This window comes from Pogoniulus pusillus, chromosome 16, assembly GCF_015220805.1.
Source record: "Pogoniulus pusillus isolate bPogPus1 chromosome 16, bPogPus1.pri, whole genome shotgun sequence".
Lineage (NCBI taxonomy): Eukaryota > Metazoa > Chordata > Aves > Piciformes > Lybiidae > Pogoniulus > Pogoniulus pusillus.
The window spans coordinates 11,344,013-11,358,031 of NC_087279.1; the positions used below are offsets into that span (position 1 = coordinate 11,344,013).

Below are 14,019 nucleotides of genomic sequence, written 5' to 3' on the forward strand. Positions count from 1 at the left end.
GGAGAGATAGTGCACACTTGAAGGTAACTTAATTCAAGGCTTGCAGATAGCAAAGAGTTTGATGCAGGGAAAAAAAAAGCTTATAATGCCACTATTCACACTACAAGTCCAGTGAATAAGCAGATTCATTTGAGAGAGATGTACAGAATTTGATGACTATTCTCTGTCTTCTTTCAAGGAAAAAAGACCTTCAGAATTCAGCACTAAGCTAAGTTGGTCAGAGTCCCCACCCCCACGTAAAGAAAGCTGCTTAAAGTGAAACAGGTGACCTTGGGCACGACATTTCCAGAAAAACCTGTTTCTAAGCACTAGAGTAATTTGAGCAATTTCAGCCAGAGCAGCACCACAGAACTGAAACTTTGTCTTCTTGTCAGTTGCTAAATAAAACAATGCCAAGTCAATCTGATATGGAAGTGTTCATTCCTTTTTACAGTAAACTTTCATACAACCTATAACCTCTCATTTTTCATCTAGCTTTGTCATGAGCTACTGAGCAATAAGCACTTTAATCAGCCCATCCAGAAGGATTTGCTGCACAGACCTATGAGCATATTTAGCAAAGGTTTTACATCCAGAAAAGAAACATTGCATGAAAACTTTCATGGTAACAATTAAGGACAAAGCTTCTGGATAGCCTTAATGAATTGAAGACTCTCCTCTTAAAAGCAGCAGAAGTCTGTCCTCTAGCACATCTTATTTTATTATTTTGCTATCTCCAGATACACTTTTGTGTCTCTTTGTTCTGTTAGTGCTAAGGAGCTGTGCTTATTAATGCTTGGATAATCTCCCTATGCAGGGCTACACATTTGAAGTGGCATTCTGACAATATCTGTTTTTGCTGCAGTGATCTCTACAGAAATCAAAAGTCAAAAGATGGTTTAGGTGTTTTGGGTTGATCTTTACCAGATGCCAGGCCCCACCTCGCCACTCTCTCACCCTCCTCTTCAACAGGCCAAGGTGGGAGGAAATAACAAGCAAACACCTACAAGGATGGTGAGATTGCTTACAACTATCCCAGCAAAACAGACCTGATGTGAGGGAAATCAAACAAATCCACTGCCAGCTAATAGAACTGAGTGATGAGAAGCAAAGACAAAAACCTAAACTCCCTTGTCCCCACCCTGCCTCTTCTCAGGCCCAACTGCATTCCTTCACCCCCAAACCCTTCACCCTTCCTCCTCCTCCCCGCCAGCAGCAGAATGGTGGACATCAGTCCACAGCAGCTCCTCTCTGCTGCTCCCTTCCCCTTGCACTTGCTCTACCGTGGGTGGGCGGTAGGTCCTTCAGGCCTGGCCTGCTCTGCCGAGGCCCTCCGCAGGGGCTGCAGTGCGGGTACCTGCTCCATTGCCTGTCCACCTGCTCCGCTCCTCAGGTCTTCTGTGGGTTGTTTCCCGCTCTTTTTCCTCCTCATCCTCACTGCCTCCGCAGCCCTCTGCTCCTTCTAAGAAGTGCTCTCCCAGAGACACTCCCAGCTTTGCTAAGAGCTCAGGTGCACCCTGAAGCAGGTCTCCCACGGAACCAGTCAGAACTGGTCTTTCCCAGAGATCTCCCTCTGCCAATGCCTGGGCAGAGCAGCCGGCACAGGTGTCTGAGCAGAGCAGCCGGCACAGGTGTCTGGGCAGAGCACCCGGCACAGGTGTCTGAGCTCTTCAGCAGGCAAACACTAAATAAACTGCTCACACCTGGAGACAAAGCACACTCCCGACTCCATGCTGACAGTGCCTCTGAAACACTAAAGGCTGCCTTTGTCATTCTAAATAAACACCACATAACAGGAAAATCCCCTAAAAGACAAGTGTGTTATGGAAGATGACCACTTAGAGTCTTTCTGCTACCAGGACTTCATTTAACACTACTGGGAAGAAGTCAGGATTTTGCCTCTCAAGAGCATCCCCTGAAGATATTGCCTATATATAATTGCCTTAGGCAATAATAGGGGAGAGTGGCACAAAAAAATTATTTCCCTTATAAAAGCTAGTGAGTTATCTTTTCCCAGGTTCCTTGTTGTGGATTTTGGGATCTAAAGTAGGTATTAAAGCCTGGAAGCATCCTGAGCACATGAAAGGGAATAGCAAAGCTGGAAACAACACAACACTCCTGTTTGCCTTTCCAGTTTTGCCAGATTTTTTAATTAAGCCAGTTATTTTATAGATAAGCTCTGTCAGAATGCAGACATTTCTGCAACATTTACAATCTTTTTAGAACAATGTTATTATCTCTAATATTATTACCATGCAAGCCTTAAATACTACCAATCAAACCAGACAGCATTCAAATGCCTGTTGACGAATAAAGGTCAGACTTTACAGGTGAGGACAAGGATGTCTCAGAAACAGGGAAAGGAACTGAAGTAAAAGTTGTGTGAGAGATATGAACAGCATGCAGGTACCAAGCCTGGCACCCACAGAAAAGCAAAGCAATTTGAGAGCACAGTACTTGCACATACTCTCCTGTTCTGTATATATACCTAGACATCTGGTCCTGGTCCTGGTTTATTATGTAACTAAAATGGACACTAACAGAAGTGTGGTGGTTTGGCTGTTACCCACCCCCCCCCAAATTTAGAAGGTACCCCAGCTAACTCAGCCGGACTCTGGGAATATAAATGAAGCTATTTATTTACAGCAGCACAATATACAAGCAGATATTTACAATATATACAGTTAGATACAGAAATAGACAAGGTAAAAACAATACAGAAACACAACTCCCTTCCCAGAAACCTGAGTTCCCAGGAGGGGCTCTCAACCACCCCTGCACCTTCCCCCTGCCCCTCTCAACCTTACCCCAGTCCTAAGAAGAAAAGAGGTTCAGCCAAGAGGTTAAGAAGCAAGGTTAGTGGCAGTGAGGTTAGGAAGATGTAGCTCAGTCTGAAGCCAGAAGCAGAGTGAGAAAATGGTGAAAAGTGTTATCTAATGTTTACTTTCTTGTTCCCATACCTCTCAGCGAGACTGTGAGGGAAGGAGACATAACCACTGTTTTCTTTTCACAGCCAATTATCTACTTTCTCTCACCAAAACGTTCTAGCCTGCTTCAAACCAGCACACAAAAGTTACAAAAGAAAAGACACAGGGAACAGTAACGCCAAGCAAGAATGAAATTAAGTAAACTACAACTTTCTCCAATTAAAACTAAAAATCACCCTTAAAAAATGTTGTGGTACCACCCTGGAGTTTTCACAAAGAGCCTAAGGCTGAGCTCACATTTCTTAAGAGCACCCCAAGAAAGAACATTCACCTGCCAAACAAGTTACAGAGTGCAAAAAGAGGCCACCTCAGTTTTGGTCTCTATTGGTTCTTTCACCCCTAAGTTCTCTATTTGTTAGTTCTCTAATTGTTACTATGGATGTATTAACATGGGTAGTATTTATTCTCCCCTATGACTATTCATAGCCTTTAGCTTTGAGTTCTTGACACTAACATAATTCTGTTTTGAATGTCTACTGTATTCAGAGGGCATTTCAATTTACAATGTGTACTAAAGCAGAGTTAACTAGTGATGGAAAAGTTCTTCAGACTCTTTTGACAATGAAAATATGTATAACAGCTTAAAATATCAACATGTGACAAAAGGAAAGAGCATACCACCAAACTAAAGCTTTTGCAAGATAAGCATAGATGGTGTTACAAGCTTTGTATCAGATTAAATGACATACCTGAATTGTAGGATCATAGAATCAATCAGGTTGGAAGAGACCTCCAAGATCATCCAGTCCAACCTATCCCCCAGTCCTATCCAGTCAACTAGATCATGGCACAGGCTGTTCTTGAACACCTCCAGCACACTTAACAGCAAACTCACATCCAGAAGAGTTCAGTTATATAACCTGATACTTTTATCCTTTTCCTGGCTTCTCATGCAGTGTTATGCAGCACAGAATATTAATAGAATCAGAGACTCAACCAGGTTGGAAGAGACCTCCAAGATCATCCAGTCCAACCTAGCACCCATTCCTATCCAGTCATCTAGACCATGGCACCAAGTGCCTCATCCAGTCTTTCCTTGAACACCTCCAGGGACGGTGACTCCACCACCTCCCTGGGCAGCCCATTCCAATGGCAAATCACTCCCTCTAGCAACAACTTCCTCCTAACATTCAGCCTAGACCTCCCGTAGCACAACTTCACACTGTGTCCCTTTGTTCAGTTGCTGCCTGCCTGGGAAGAAGAGACCAACCCCCACCTGGCTGCAGCCTCCCTTCAGGCAGTTGTGGACAGCAATGAGGTCTCCCCTGAACCTCCTCTTCTCCAGGCTAAACATCCCCAGCTCCCTCAGCCTCTCCTCATAGGGCTGTGTTTCAGGCCTCTCACCAGCTTTGTCACCCTTCTCTAGACATGTTCCAGTATCTCAACATCTCTCTTGAATTGAGGAGCCCAGAACTGGACACAGCACTCAAGGGGTGGCCTGACAGGAGCTAAGTACAAGGGAAGAATATCCTCCCTTGAGTCAGAATATACTGTACTTAAGTAGAGCAGTAACTTGGTTTTGATACACTATATCCATATGCTTTTTCCAAATAGTGAAATCCCCAAGAGTTGTATTGAATTTACACCAGTGAACTCATGTAGAAACCATAAGAATTCTGCCTTTCCCCAAGTTGCAAAATAAATAAGTAAATCTCAAAAGACTAAAACCTGTGATATGAGGCCTTAATTTATACAGAAGCTGATTTCATATGGGCATCCTCACCCCAGCAGTGTCTATGCAAACTCTACCCCTCACTCATTTCCACTTTCTCTGAAATGTACTAGAAATTTCCATCTGTGCAGAATTTATGCTAACCTACCCTACTGTATGTATGAACATTTAATGTGCTTTACCAGAAACTTTGCACAGTGAAGCAGCAATTAGATTGCCTCCAAAATAATTTCCTCATTTCCATGGATTGCCCTTTTCTACATAAAATGTTTTTCTTAAATGCAGTTACATTTAAATCTTTCATGATAAACAGAAAACAACTAAAGTACTTGATCTGCTCCAAAAGTGAAATAGTGGCTTTAAATCAAATAGGCTTAAAATCAAAGCTATCCATCAACAAGTCCAAAAACCCAATGACATGTATCTGTTGCAATCCAAATGCCCTACAGCTTTTCATAGATACAAACATCATGCCATAGGGTGCCCAGGAAACACTGCAGCAGCAGCAACACAGGAAAGAACAAGGCACAGAGCAGGGTCTACGTGGTTATAAGGAGGCACTTTTCTGTGAGAGTGACTAACTTTAGTGTAAAAGATTGCCCAGAGTGGTCATGAAGTCTCTATTTTTGGAGGTAATTCCAAAGCTCTCTAGACATGGGCCTGAGCAGCTTGAGTGACGCTGGTGAGCAAGAAAGTTGGGCTAGCTGACCTTCTGAGGTCCCTGTCAGTAGCCTGCTGGCTACAGAATAACCAAATGCCTGTGTAGGTGGTGCCATGAGAGGCTCATGGTCATTAGCTAAAGCAGCACTTTGTCTCTTGTCATGATCCTGTCTTCTGTGGAGGGAATAGTGTTGAACTAGCAACATGCCATAGGTGTTTTCAGTGTTGTCCAAACTGGAGATGTTATCACAAGTCTTCTGGCATTTCTAGTTACAGAACAGTTTGGGTTGGAAGGGACATCAAGAGGTCATCCTGTCCAACCCTGCAGCAAGCAGGGATGTCCCTCAGGCTGGCTAGAGCAGGTAGCTCAGAACTCCCTCAAGCGTGACCCCTAATGTCTCCAGGGATGTCATTCTCAACCCCCCATTTTCCAGTGGCCTCTGTGACCTGGGATTTCTAGTGATCACTGAGGAAGGCATTCAGCACCTCACCCTTTCTACACCTTGTCTCCAGGACCCTTGCCTTTCCAGAAGCTATCCTACATTTTCCCTGGCTATTCTTTTACTGTTTATGTACTGAAAGAAGTCTCCTTCTGCCTTTGACATCTCTTGCCAGCCATAGCTCCAGGTGAAATGTAAGTTCTCCTCAATCCGATCTCTGCATGTTTGGATGATGCCTCTGTATCTCTCTTGGATTTCTTTTCCCTGCTTCCAGCTCCATACACTTCCTTTTTATGCTTGACTTTTACTAAGAGATCCTTGTTCAACCACACAAACCTATTGGCCTGTCTGTCCAACTTTCTGCTTGCTGGGACAGACCAACCTTGACTGAGCTTGGATGAGGTGATTCTTGAAACTGCCAAGTTTCTCGCATCCTTCTTCCTTCCAGGGCCTTGTGCCGTGGGGCTATTTCAAAGAGGTCAGAGTGTGTTCTCTTGAAGTCTAGGGTTGTGACCCTGCATTTAGCCCTGCCTTCTGCTCTCAGGATCCTGAGCTCTACTCTCTCAAGGGCACTGCAGCTAAGGATGCCAAACTTACACATTCTCTACCTGCCCTTCCTTGCTCCCATATATATGAGGCCCCAGCAGAACTAAAATTGGTATTGAATGTTGCCTGCTCCCATCATCACCTTCTATTTTTCCTTGTAGACTTGTGTCCCCTCTTTTCATCAAAATCACAGTCATAATGGTACTTTACATCCCAAAATATATTTGCTGAATTGCGTGGACTTCCAGAGGAAGAACTGATTATCTCGGTCCACAGCAAGTTTATTTCTTGTTTCCCCGAGAAGTTCTGGTCCTGTGAAGCTTGGAATATTGGTAAATTTGGCTGAAAGGAGGGTTTTCAACCTCCTGCTGCCATCTCTGTTACAGTCATTCAAAATGCCTCCTGCTGGAACCACTGTCTCTGCATGCCAGCAGAACCCATTTATCTTCTGATGTATTAGAAAAGGGAAAGCAGTACAGCCTCCATCTGAGAAAGACATAAATCTGGAGGAACTGAGGAAGACACTGCATTCTATTCTAACTGGCAGTATTTACCTGTCAGAGAGGTAATAAATGAAAACATTTTGCTCTGAAAGAAACTGAAGCAGTATTGAGTAAGTGTGGAAGCCTCTATATTTCATACTTTTAGTAGGCTTTTTACCATTATTTAAATGCAAAAGAACTTATTCAGAAGAACGCTTTCTACCCGTGACTAAATGGCTGCATTCTTTTGCAAATACAATAAATGACCCCCATAAATCATTTTTTTAAGGTCTTTTTCTGCCTGACAGAAATTATATTACCTTTTGCATCAGTCTTAAGGTAGAGTTAAATTCTTGTTTCCACTCTGAATAAGCATAATTATCTTTATTAGAAAGTGCATTAATAGTATTTACTCTAATTAATAATAGTCAAGCTGTCTAAATTACAACTTACATGAAAATTATCTAACAAGAAACTCAAACTGATTACAGTATATAACAAGTGCTGACAGACAAATATTTTCCCCTTAGCAGTGCCTTACACTGGTGTGCCAAATTCTGAAATCAAAAGATGTATTTTTACCCAAAGCACTTCCATTGCACTGAACTGAACATCTGCTCTTTCAATGCTATTTACACACTTAACAGCAACCTCACACATCCAGAAGAGTTCAGGTATATAACCTGATACTTTTATCCTTTTCCCAGCTTCTCTCATGCAGTGTCATGCAGCATAGAATATTAATAGAATCAGAGACTCAACCAGGTTGGAAGAGACCTCCAAGATCATCCAGTCCAACCTAGCACCCAGCCCTATCCAGTCAACTAGACCATGGCACTAAGTGCCTCACCCAGTCTTTCCTTGAACACCTCCAGGGACGGTGACTCCACCACCTCCCTGGGCAGCCCATTCCAATGGCAAATCACTCTCTCTGTGAAGAACTTCCTCCTAACATCCAGCCTATATCCTTATTTACCCATGTGGAGTGGTCCAGAAGAACCACTACTGTTTTGGACCTGACAAACATAGCAGGAGACAACACAGAACCTGTAGAAGCAGGTCAATATGTGTAATCATAAATGCCCCTAACAATCTTTTGTCTCTGCAAGGGTGTTCATGCAGGTCATTCAATACAGGGGCATTATGCTGGAGAAGACTTTGCCAGAGAAGTTGTTTTGAAGTGTATTAGAGGCATTCAAATGTTAAGGGAAAAGCACAAGCAAAACACACACTATTATTCCAATAAAACACAGAACATAGACCATTGTTTGCAGACCAGTTTGATTAGTGCATTTTGTAATTAATGATCCTGGGCATGATGCCACCATTTGTCCTGCAACATTTCTGTGTGAAAATGGCTGAATGCATTCCAACACTCTTCCAACTATGTACTTCTTGAGTGGAAAAATAAAAGAAAAAAAGGTAGAGACATTTCAATGTTGCTCCACTGCAAAAAAGATTCAGCTGTGCCTCTCAGATTCCAGTAAATGTCATTCCTCCACAGGAGACAATTTTCAACTCCAGAAGAATAGTTCTACATAAACAAGCACATTGGTTTCTTATGCCTTAACCTGTGATAGTATCTGTCATTTTGTTTGGATTTTAGTCACAAAAATCTGTTGTAGTCAGTAAACAACATTGGGAAAAAAAAGGTCTATTTTTATTATGTAACACTTATTCTGTAAACAACTACTTGGCATTATAATTAGCATTTATTGTAATTCCCACAGTAAGCAGCACAGCTTCCCTAAATTACAATAAAAGATTAAAATTACATAACTGACTCCAAAATCCCACTTGTTGTTCTTAAAAAAATTGATTTTAGATCAGAGGCATCCTACTGTTTAGATAGAGGTCTGTAGGAAGTACAAGTTTATCTGCAGCATTTATTCTCGTGCAAAGGCAGCACAGGTAATACAACACATCTTTGTGTAGGCAGGATGGGCAAATCCAGCACATTTATCTGATACACTGAAACCCAGAATGAGCTAAGGTGCAGAAGTTCTGTCAGGGGATGGCAGCTGAACCAATGCTACTGATAACAATCACAACTGATGTACACGTTAGAAAAATTAATCCTAAGCCTTTCAGAAGGAGAGGAAAAAGGAGCAAGATAGAGAAAAAAAAAAAAACAGTCTCTCTTCCTGAATTATTAGGATGTTCCAATCCTAAACCTTAACTGAAGAAGCTTTCAAAATCAGGACTACTGCCCAGGAGAGGAAAATACTTCACAGGAGAGAATTCTAGCCCATTTACCTAGCAATGTAACTGAAGTATTAACACACTTCTACTACTTCACCCAGATGCTTATAGCATAACTGCAATACATGCTGGAAGTCTTAATTTTCCTCTACTTACTTGGCAGAGTTCAGAAAATAACACATTTTATTTTATTAGTTTCCTAAAGAGGAAGCTAAATGCTGTATATTCTTCCTCTAAGTTGAGGATGGTTTTTGGAAGGTAAGCTGATCATCTAAAATAGTCTTCTAACTGAAAACTCTTCAGATTTTCACATTTTCTGTTTCTGTTCTGCATTACAGTGCAGTACTTTTCAAACACCAGATACAAAATACACAACTGTGACAAAAAGGAAAATCAGAATTCCCTTATACACAGGTATCTTCTCCTTACTGACAGTAATGATTCTTCATGGTTCTTTGAGCTATTTCCATCTATTCAAAGTCGAATTGACGCATCAACATATTCCAAAGTAATGCTCATTTTTGCCTCAGACATATTATAAGCCTCCCTCTACTATTACAAAAAAAGAAAATGAATGCAGAAGCCACAGCTCTTATTTATGCAAACCATCCGTGGTACTCCTACTTCAGAACACAACAGAAGGAGAAATAAAGGGCAGGTCATGGGATCCACAGACTTAAAACAACAACTGTTACTACTGAGTAAGTAACTGTCCTTTCTTACATGTTCCAATTCAGAGTTTAACATTTGTAGCATCATAGAACTGCCAGGGCTGGAAGAGACCTCAAGGATCATCTAGCTCCAACCCCCTGCCTTGGGGGCAGGGATAGCTCACACTAGATCAGGTTGCTCAGAGCCCCATCCAGCCTGGCCGTAAAAACATCCAGCGATGAGGCTTCCACCACCTCCACCTCCCCGGGCAACCTGTTCCAGTGTCTCACCACCCTCATGGTGGAAAAACTTCTTTCTAACATCCAATCTGAATATGCACACCTCTAGTTTTGCTCCATTTCCCCCACTCCTATCACTACCAGAGAGCCTAAAAAGTCTCTCACCAGCTTTCTTGTAGGCCTCCTTCAGATACTAGATGGCCCCATTCAAGTCTCCTTGGAGCTGCCTACTCTCCAGACTGAGTAACCCCAACTCTTTCAGTCTGTCTTCATAGGAGAGGAGCTCCAGCCCTCTGATCATCCTCATGGCCCTTCTCTGGACACATTCTAGCATGTCCAGATCCATCTTGTAATAGAGGCTCCACAACTGGATGCAGTATCCAGGAGGGGTCTCACCAGAGTGGAGTGGAGGGGAGGGGAAGAATCACCTTCCTTGACCTGCTGTTTACACATGATGAATAAAGTATTTTCTAAAGAGAAAGATCCAGACAATATCAGTTGTGTCACTGATAGCAGCCTTTGACTGGAACCTCTGTCTCAGCTGCCAGGTCAAGGACACAACACTAGTAAAAGCAGAAGTTGTTTTATTTGATAGCCCTGCTGATAGAGGACTCTGAACCATGCAGGAAAGGCTGTGCTTAGGTGCAGAGCATCTCTATGTTTTAGGGAAGATGCTTCCAGACAGCTAAAAGCAAATGGAAATGCACTGCATGATCAGCTCAGATACTCTGGGACAGGATGGGTTTCAGAACAGTCAGAAACATTGGTAAGAATAGTCCGATCCATCAAAGCAAGCCTTATATAAACAAGTAATTTCTCCTGCCTTGACAGTAAATGCAGCACCACATATGGCTTCAGGAGGAATACTGGTGAAATAGTAACTGATTCACATGCAAGTTAAAGATAAGCTCCTTCACCTCATGAAAGAGTGTGTGAAGCAGACCAGCCGTAAACTCTGGCACTGAGCTGATAGCCACTTCATAATGTAGCAGGATTGAAAATATTAGTTACAATTTAGTAGTCAAAAAGGGGGGAAAAAACAACCAACAAGCAGAATGCAGCAAGTAGGATGTAAATTATAAATAAAGCTTCTTTCCAGATACCTGTTTTTATGTGCAAAATATTCAAGAATTTGGTAAATAAAAAACTGAAATAGTTACAAGACAAGAGAGAGAGCTGAAAAAAAACCCAACAAAACAAAACAGAAAACAAGCACAAACTCCAGGATAAGGAATTAATTCAAATGTCACAATAGCACTGCAAATATTTGTAATGAACCTGTGGCTGGCAGCTGTAAAAACTGCAGGTGTTAAAGGTCCAAACAACATCAGAACAATTCCATGCTCTTCCACTTAGGGTATCTCATAGCTACACAAAACAAATAACCAAAGCACTCCTGTTAGTGTGGAATACTGAGATGTTTTTTCACCTGTTTTAAATAGGGTCACCTTCCAAGCTAGAAGTTTTCACTGGTGCTTAAAATGTAAGAGGATGTTTCATAGACTAAAGCCAAAAGGAAAGGAAGAAAAAGATCATTACACAGGCTAACACTCAGCTTAGCTATCATGGTTTCAAACTCCAGTTAACAGGTAAGTCAAGCATGATGTCAGCATTCTGTCCTGACTGAACTACAGCATGTCTGGTAATGCAGTACCCTCAAGGACACTACTGATTCTCATCTGCCAAATCAGTACACTCTCAAAAGCAGAACTAGCTACTGACTCACCCTTACACCTTTACACAGCATCTGAATGACTTCTGGTGATCTCCCACGCAGGGATATCCAAAATATCTGCTGTTCTCTACAGAGTTTGTAACTTAAGGAAGCCAAAAAAAAAGTATTGAATGTCAATCTTTTCTACAGTTGATACATAAATAGCTGGAAAGTGTGTCCTTGCCAAGTAGATAAGTCACCAAAAACCACAAAGAATATGTTCTAAGGGATACAAGAATTAGCACATCATCTCTGAAAGACATCACTAGAGGAAGACTCCTAAAAACCCATTACACTTTTGCCTACAACTCTCTTGCCTGAAAGACCATAAAAGACATCAGTGTAGTATATCCACTTCTTAGCATATTCTTTGTGTTTCAGTAATGCTGTTTTTCAACACAGCTGGTCCTGACTAAACAGATTTGAAGATTCATCAATTCCAGCACTATAAAGGATTATTGTGATTATCTGGTCTGACTTCCTGCAGGGCACATGCCATAGAAACTCAGCTCACAGATTGCTGCAACATACTTCCTCTAAGATAACGTGGCAACTGATCATTTGAAATGCAATCCAGTCTTGTTTTAAAGAGATCAGTAATAAACAAGCAACTGCTTTTCACAACTAATTTATTGTTAAATACCCTAATTATTAAAAAGTGGCTTCATTTCTAGTCTCAATTAGCACAGCTTCAGTTTGCAAATACTGGACTTTGTTTTTTCACAGAACTGACTGATTCAGACAGATTTTTGACACATTACCTCAATTAGCAATCATCTACCTGAAAGCCTTCTCTATGTACCCATTTACAAGTCCTAAATAGGCTGCCTCCTCAATGAACTTTTGGACTGAGTAAACCTACAAAGTAATTTCCTCTCTCTGCTTGGTACTTGTCAGGCTGTTGCTGGAATATTGTCTCACTTCTATTTATATACTTCTCTAGATATGTCTTTTTTATCTATTTTACACTGAGCAAGTGTAGATAAGCAGGTAATTATTTAAAGCACTAATGAGAATATTCAGTTGACATCATATAATCTAAATATTGGGTTTGAGTGTTTGGCTGTTTAGTCTAGAAACACGAAGACCTAGGAAAACAATTTAAATCCAAAACCTTCAAGAAAGAAGAGCCTCTTCTGCTTACCATGGCAAGCAGAAAATAACAAGCAGCAAGGACAATTCATCATAGGCTTCAGAATAATGTTTTTAACAGCATAGGCCAGAAAGTACTGAACTTTGAGAGGCTGCATAATACCTGTTTGGGTTTTTTTTGAAGCAAGACAAGCACATGTTGAAAACATCATAGTTAGAAATTAACTTGCCTTAGAGGAGTTAGATGGACTAGGTCACCTGAAGATCCATTCTACATCTTCCTTTCCTATTCTAGGTTCCCTCTCCTACCACTTCTTGCCCTGCCAGAATCAAGTATTTCAGATTAGCTCTAAATCCTTCTGTCTTTTCCACGCTCATGCTGGAGAGGACACTGCAGAATCAGTAGCAGTCGCTCCATCATCACCTCATTTATTCTACACAGAGAAATTTTCAATTACTCTCCTCCTCTGCCCCCTGTCTATAAAGGCAAGACTTCTTATCCTCTTAGCTATCAAAATCAAGAAAGAGGCTGATGTTCAACTGGCTAGCCACAATAATGTTTCATCATGTTAAGTGTCACTGCACCCCATGACACACCATCTGTAGGTCCTTTCTATATTTGGATGTATTGGAATAGATGCTGTTGAAATGAGCCAAGTATCTGACAGAAACCACACTACTCCTGAACTAATCATTATTTAACTTTCTGCTTCTGCATCATCAGCAAATTCTCAGAGACTGCACCAATTCTTTCTGATTCCTGTTATGAGCCCAGTGAATAACAAAGAGACAAGAGCAAATCCCTGCAGGTTCTATTAGAAGCAGCAGCACTGAAAAACAATTCTCCATTTTCAACTGCTTTGTTATCACTTCACCTGGTTTTAAACTGTTTAGTAAATGCTATATTTAATTCCATACTGCTAATTTCTTTAATGATAGCATCATGGGAAGGTTAGCTAACGCCTGAAGAAGTCTCACACATATTGTTAACCCAATCAGTGCAACCTGTAATCAGATTCAAGGATGTACACAGTTTCTATCTCTGACACAGTTGACAACTTCTGAAGACAGTTAGCACTAGCAGACAGTGAACCTCAACCCTGAACTTTTCAGACTTGAGGTCAGAAATAGGTAATGGCCTGGCACGGCCAGGGTACATCTCCTGGAGAGCACATGCTGTAAGCCCTGTCTGTGAGATACAGACTGGACAAAGATTCTAAGTCGGATGGAACGCTGGTGGCCTACCAGGCTCAGAGGGTGGTGACTGACTTTAAACTCAAAACTATGATGGAGATAGCAAGCACAGCAATAATCAAGTTCCACAACAGAAGAGTTTTGTGATAAACAGCATAACA

The 14,019-nt window shown here is 41.5% G+C and overlaps 1 protein-coding gene across 10 annotated transcripts in view; it reads right to left on the reverse strand.

Annotated features, from left to right (window-relative positions):
- The window catches only part of DOCK3 (dedicator of cytokinesis 3), a 205,719-nt gene that overhangs the window by 141,520 nt on the left and 50,180 nt on the right, over positions 1-14,019 (reverse strand). Inside the window, exon 1 of one of the 10 annotated variants that reach the window (XM_064156483.1) lies at positions 1,337-1,446. The exons of the other annotated variants lie outside the window; for them this stretch is intronic. Coding sequence (XP_064012553.1) covers positions 1,337-1,411 — 75 coding nt within the window. The 5' untranslated portion in view covers positions 1,412-1,446. Of the gene's footprint in view, positions 1-1,336; positions 1,447-14,019 lie in introns of those variants that run through there. 10 annotated transcript variants of the gene reach the window in all.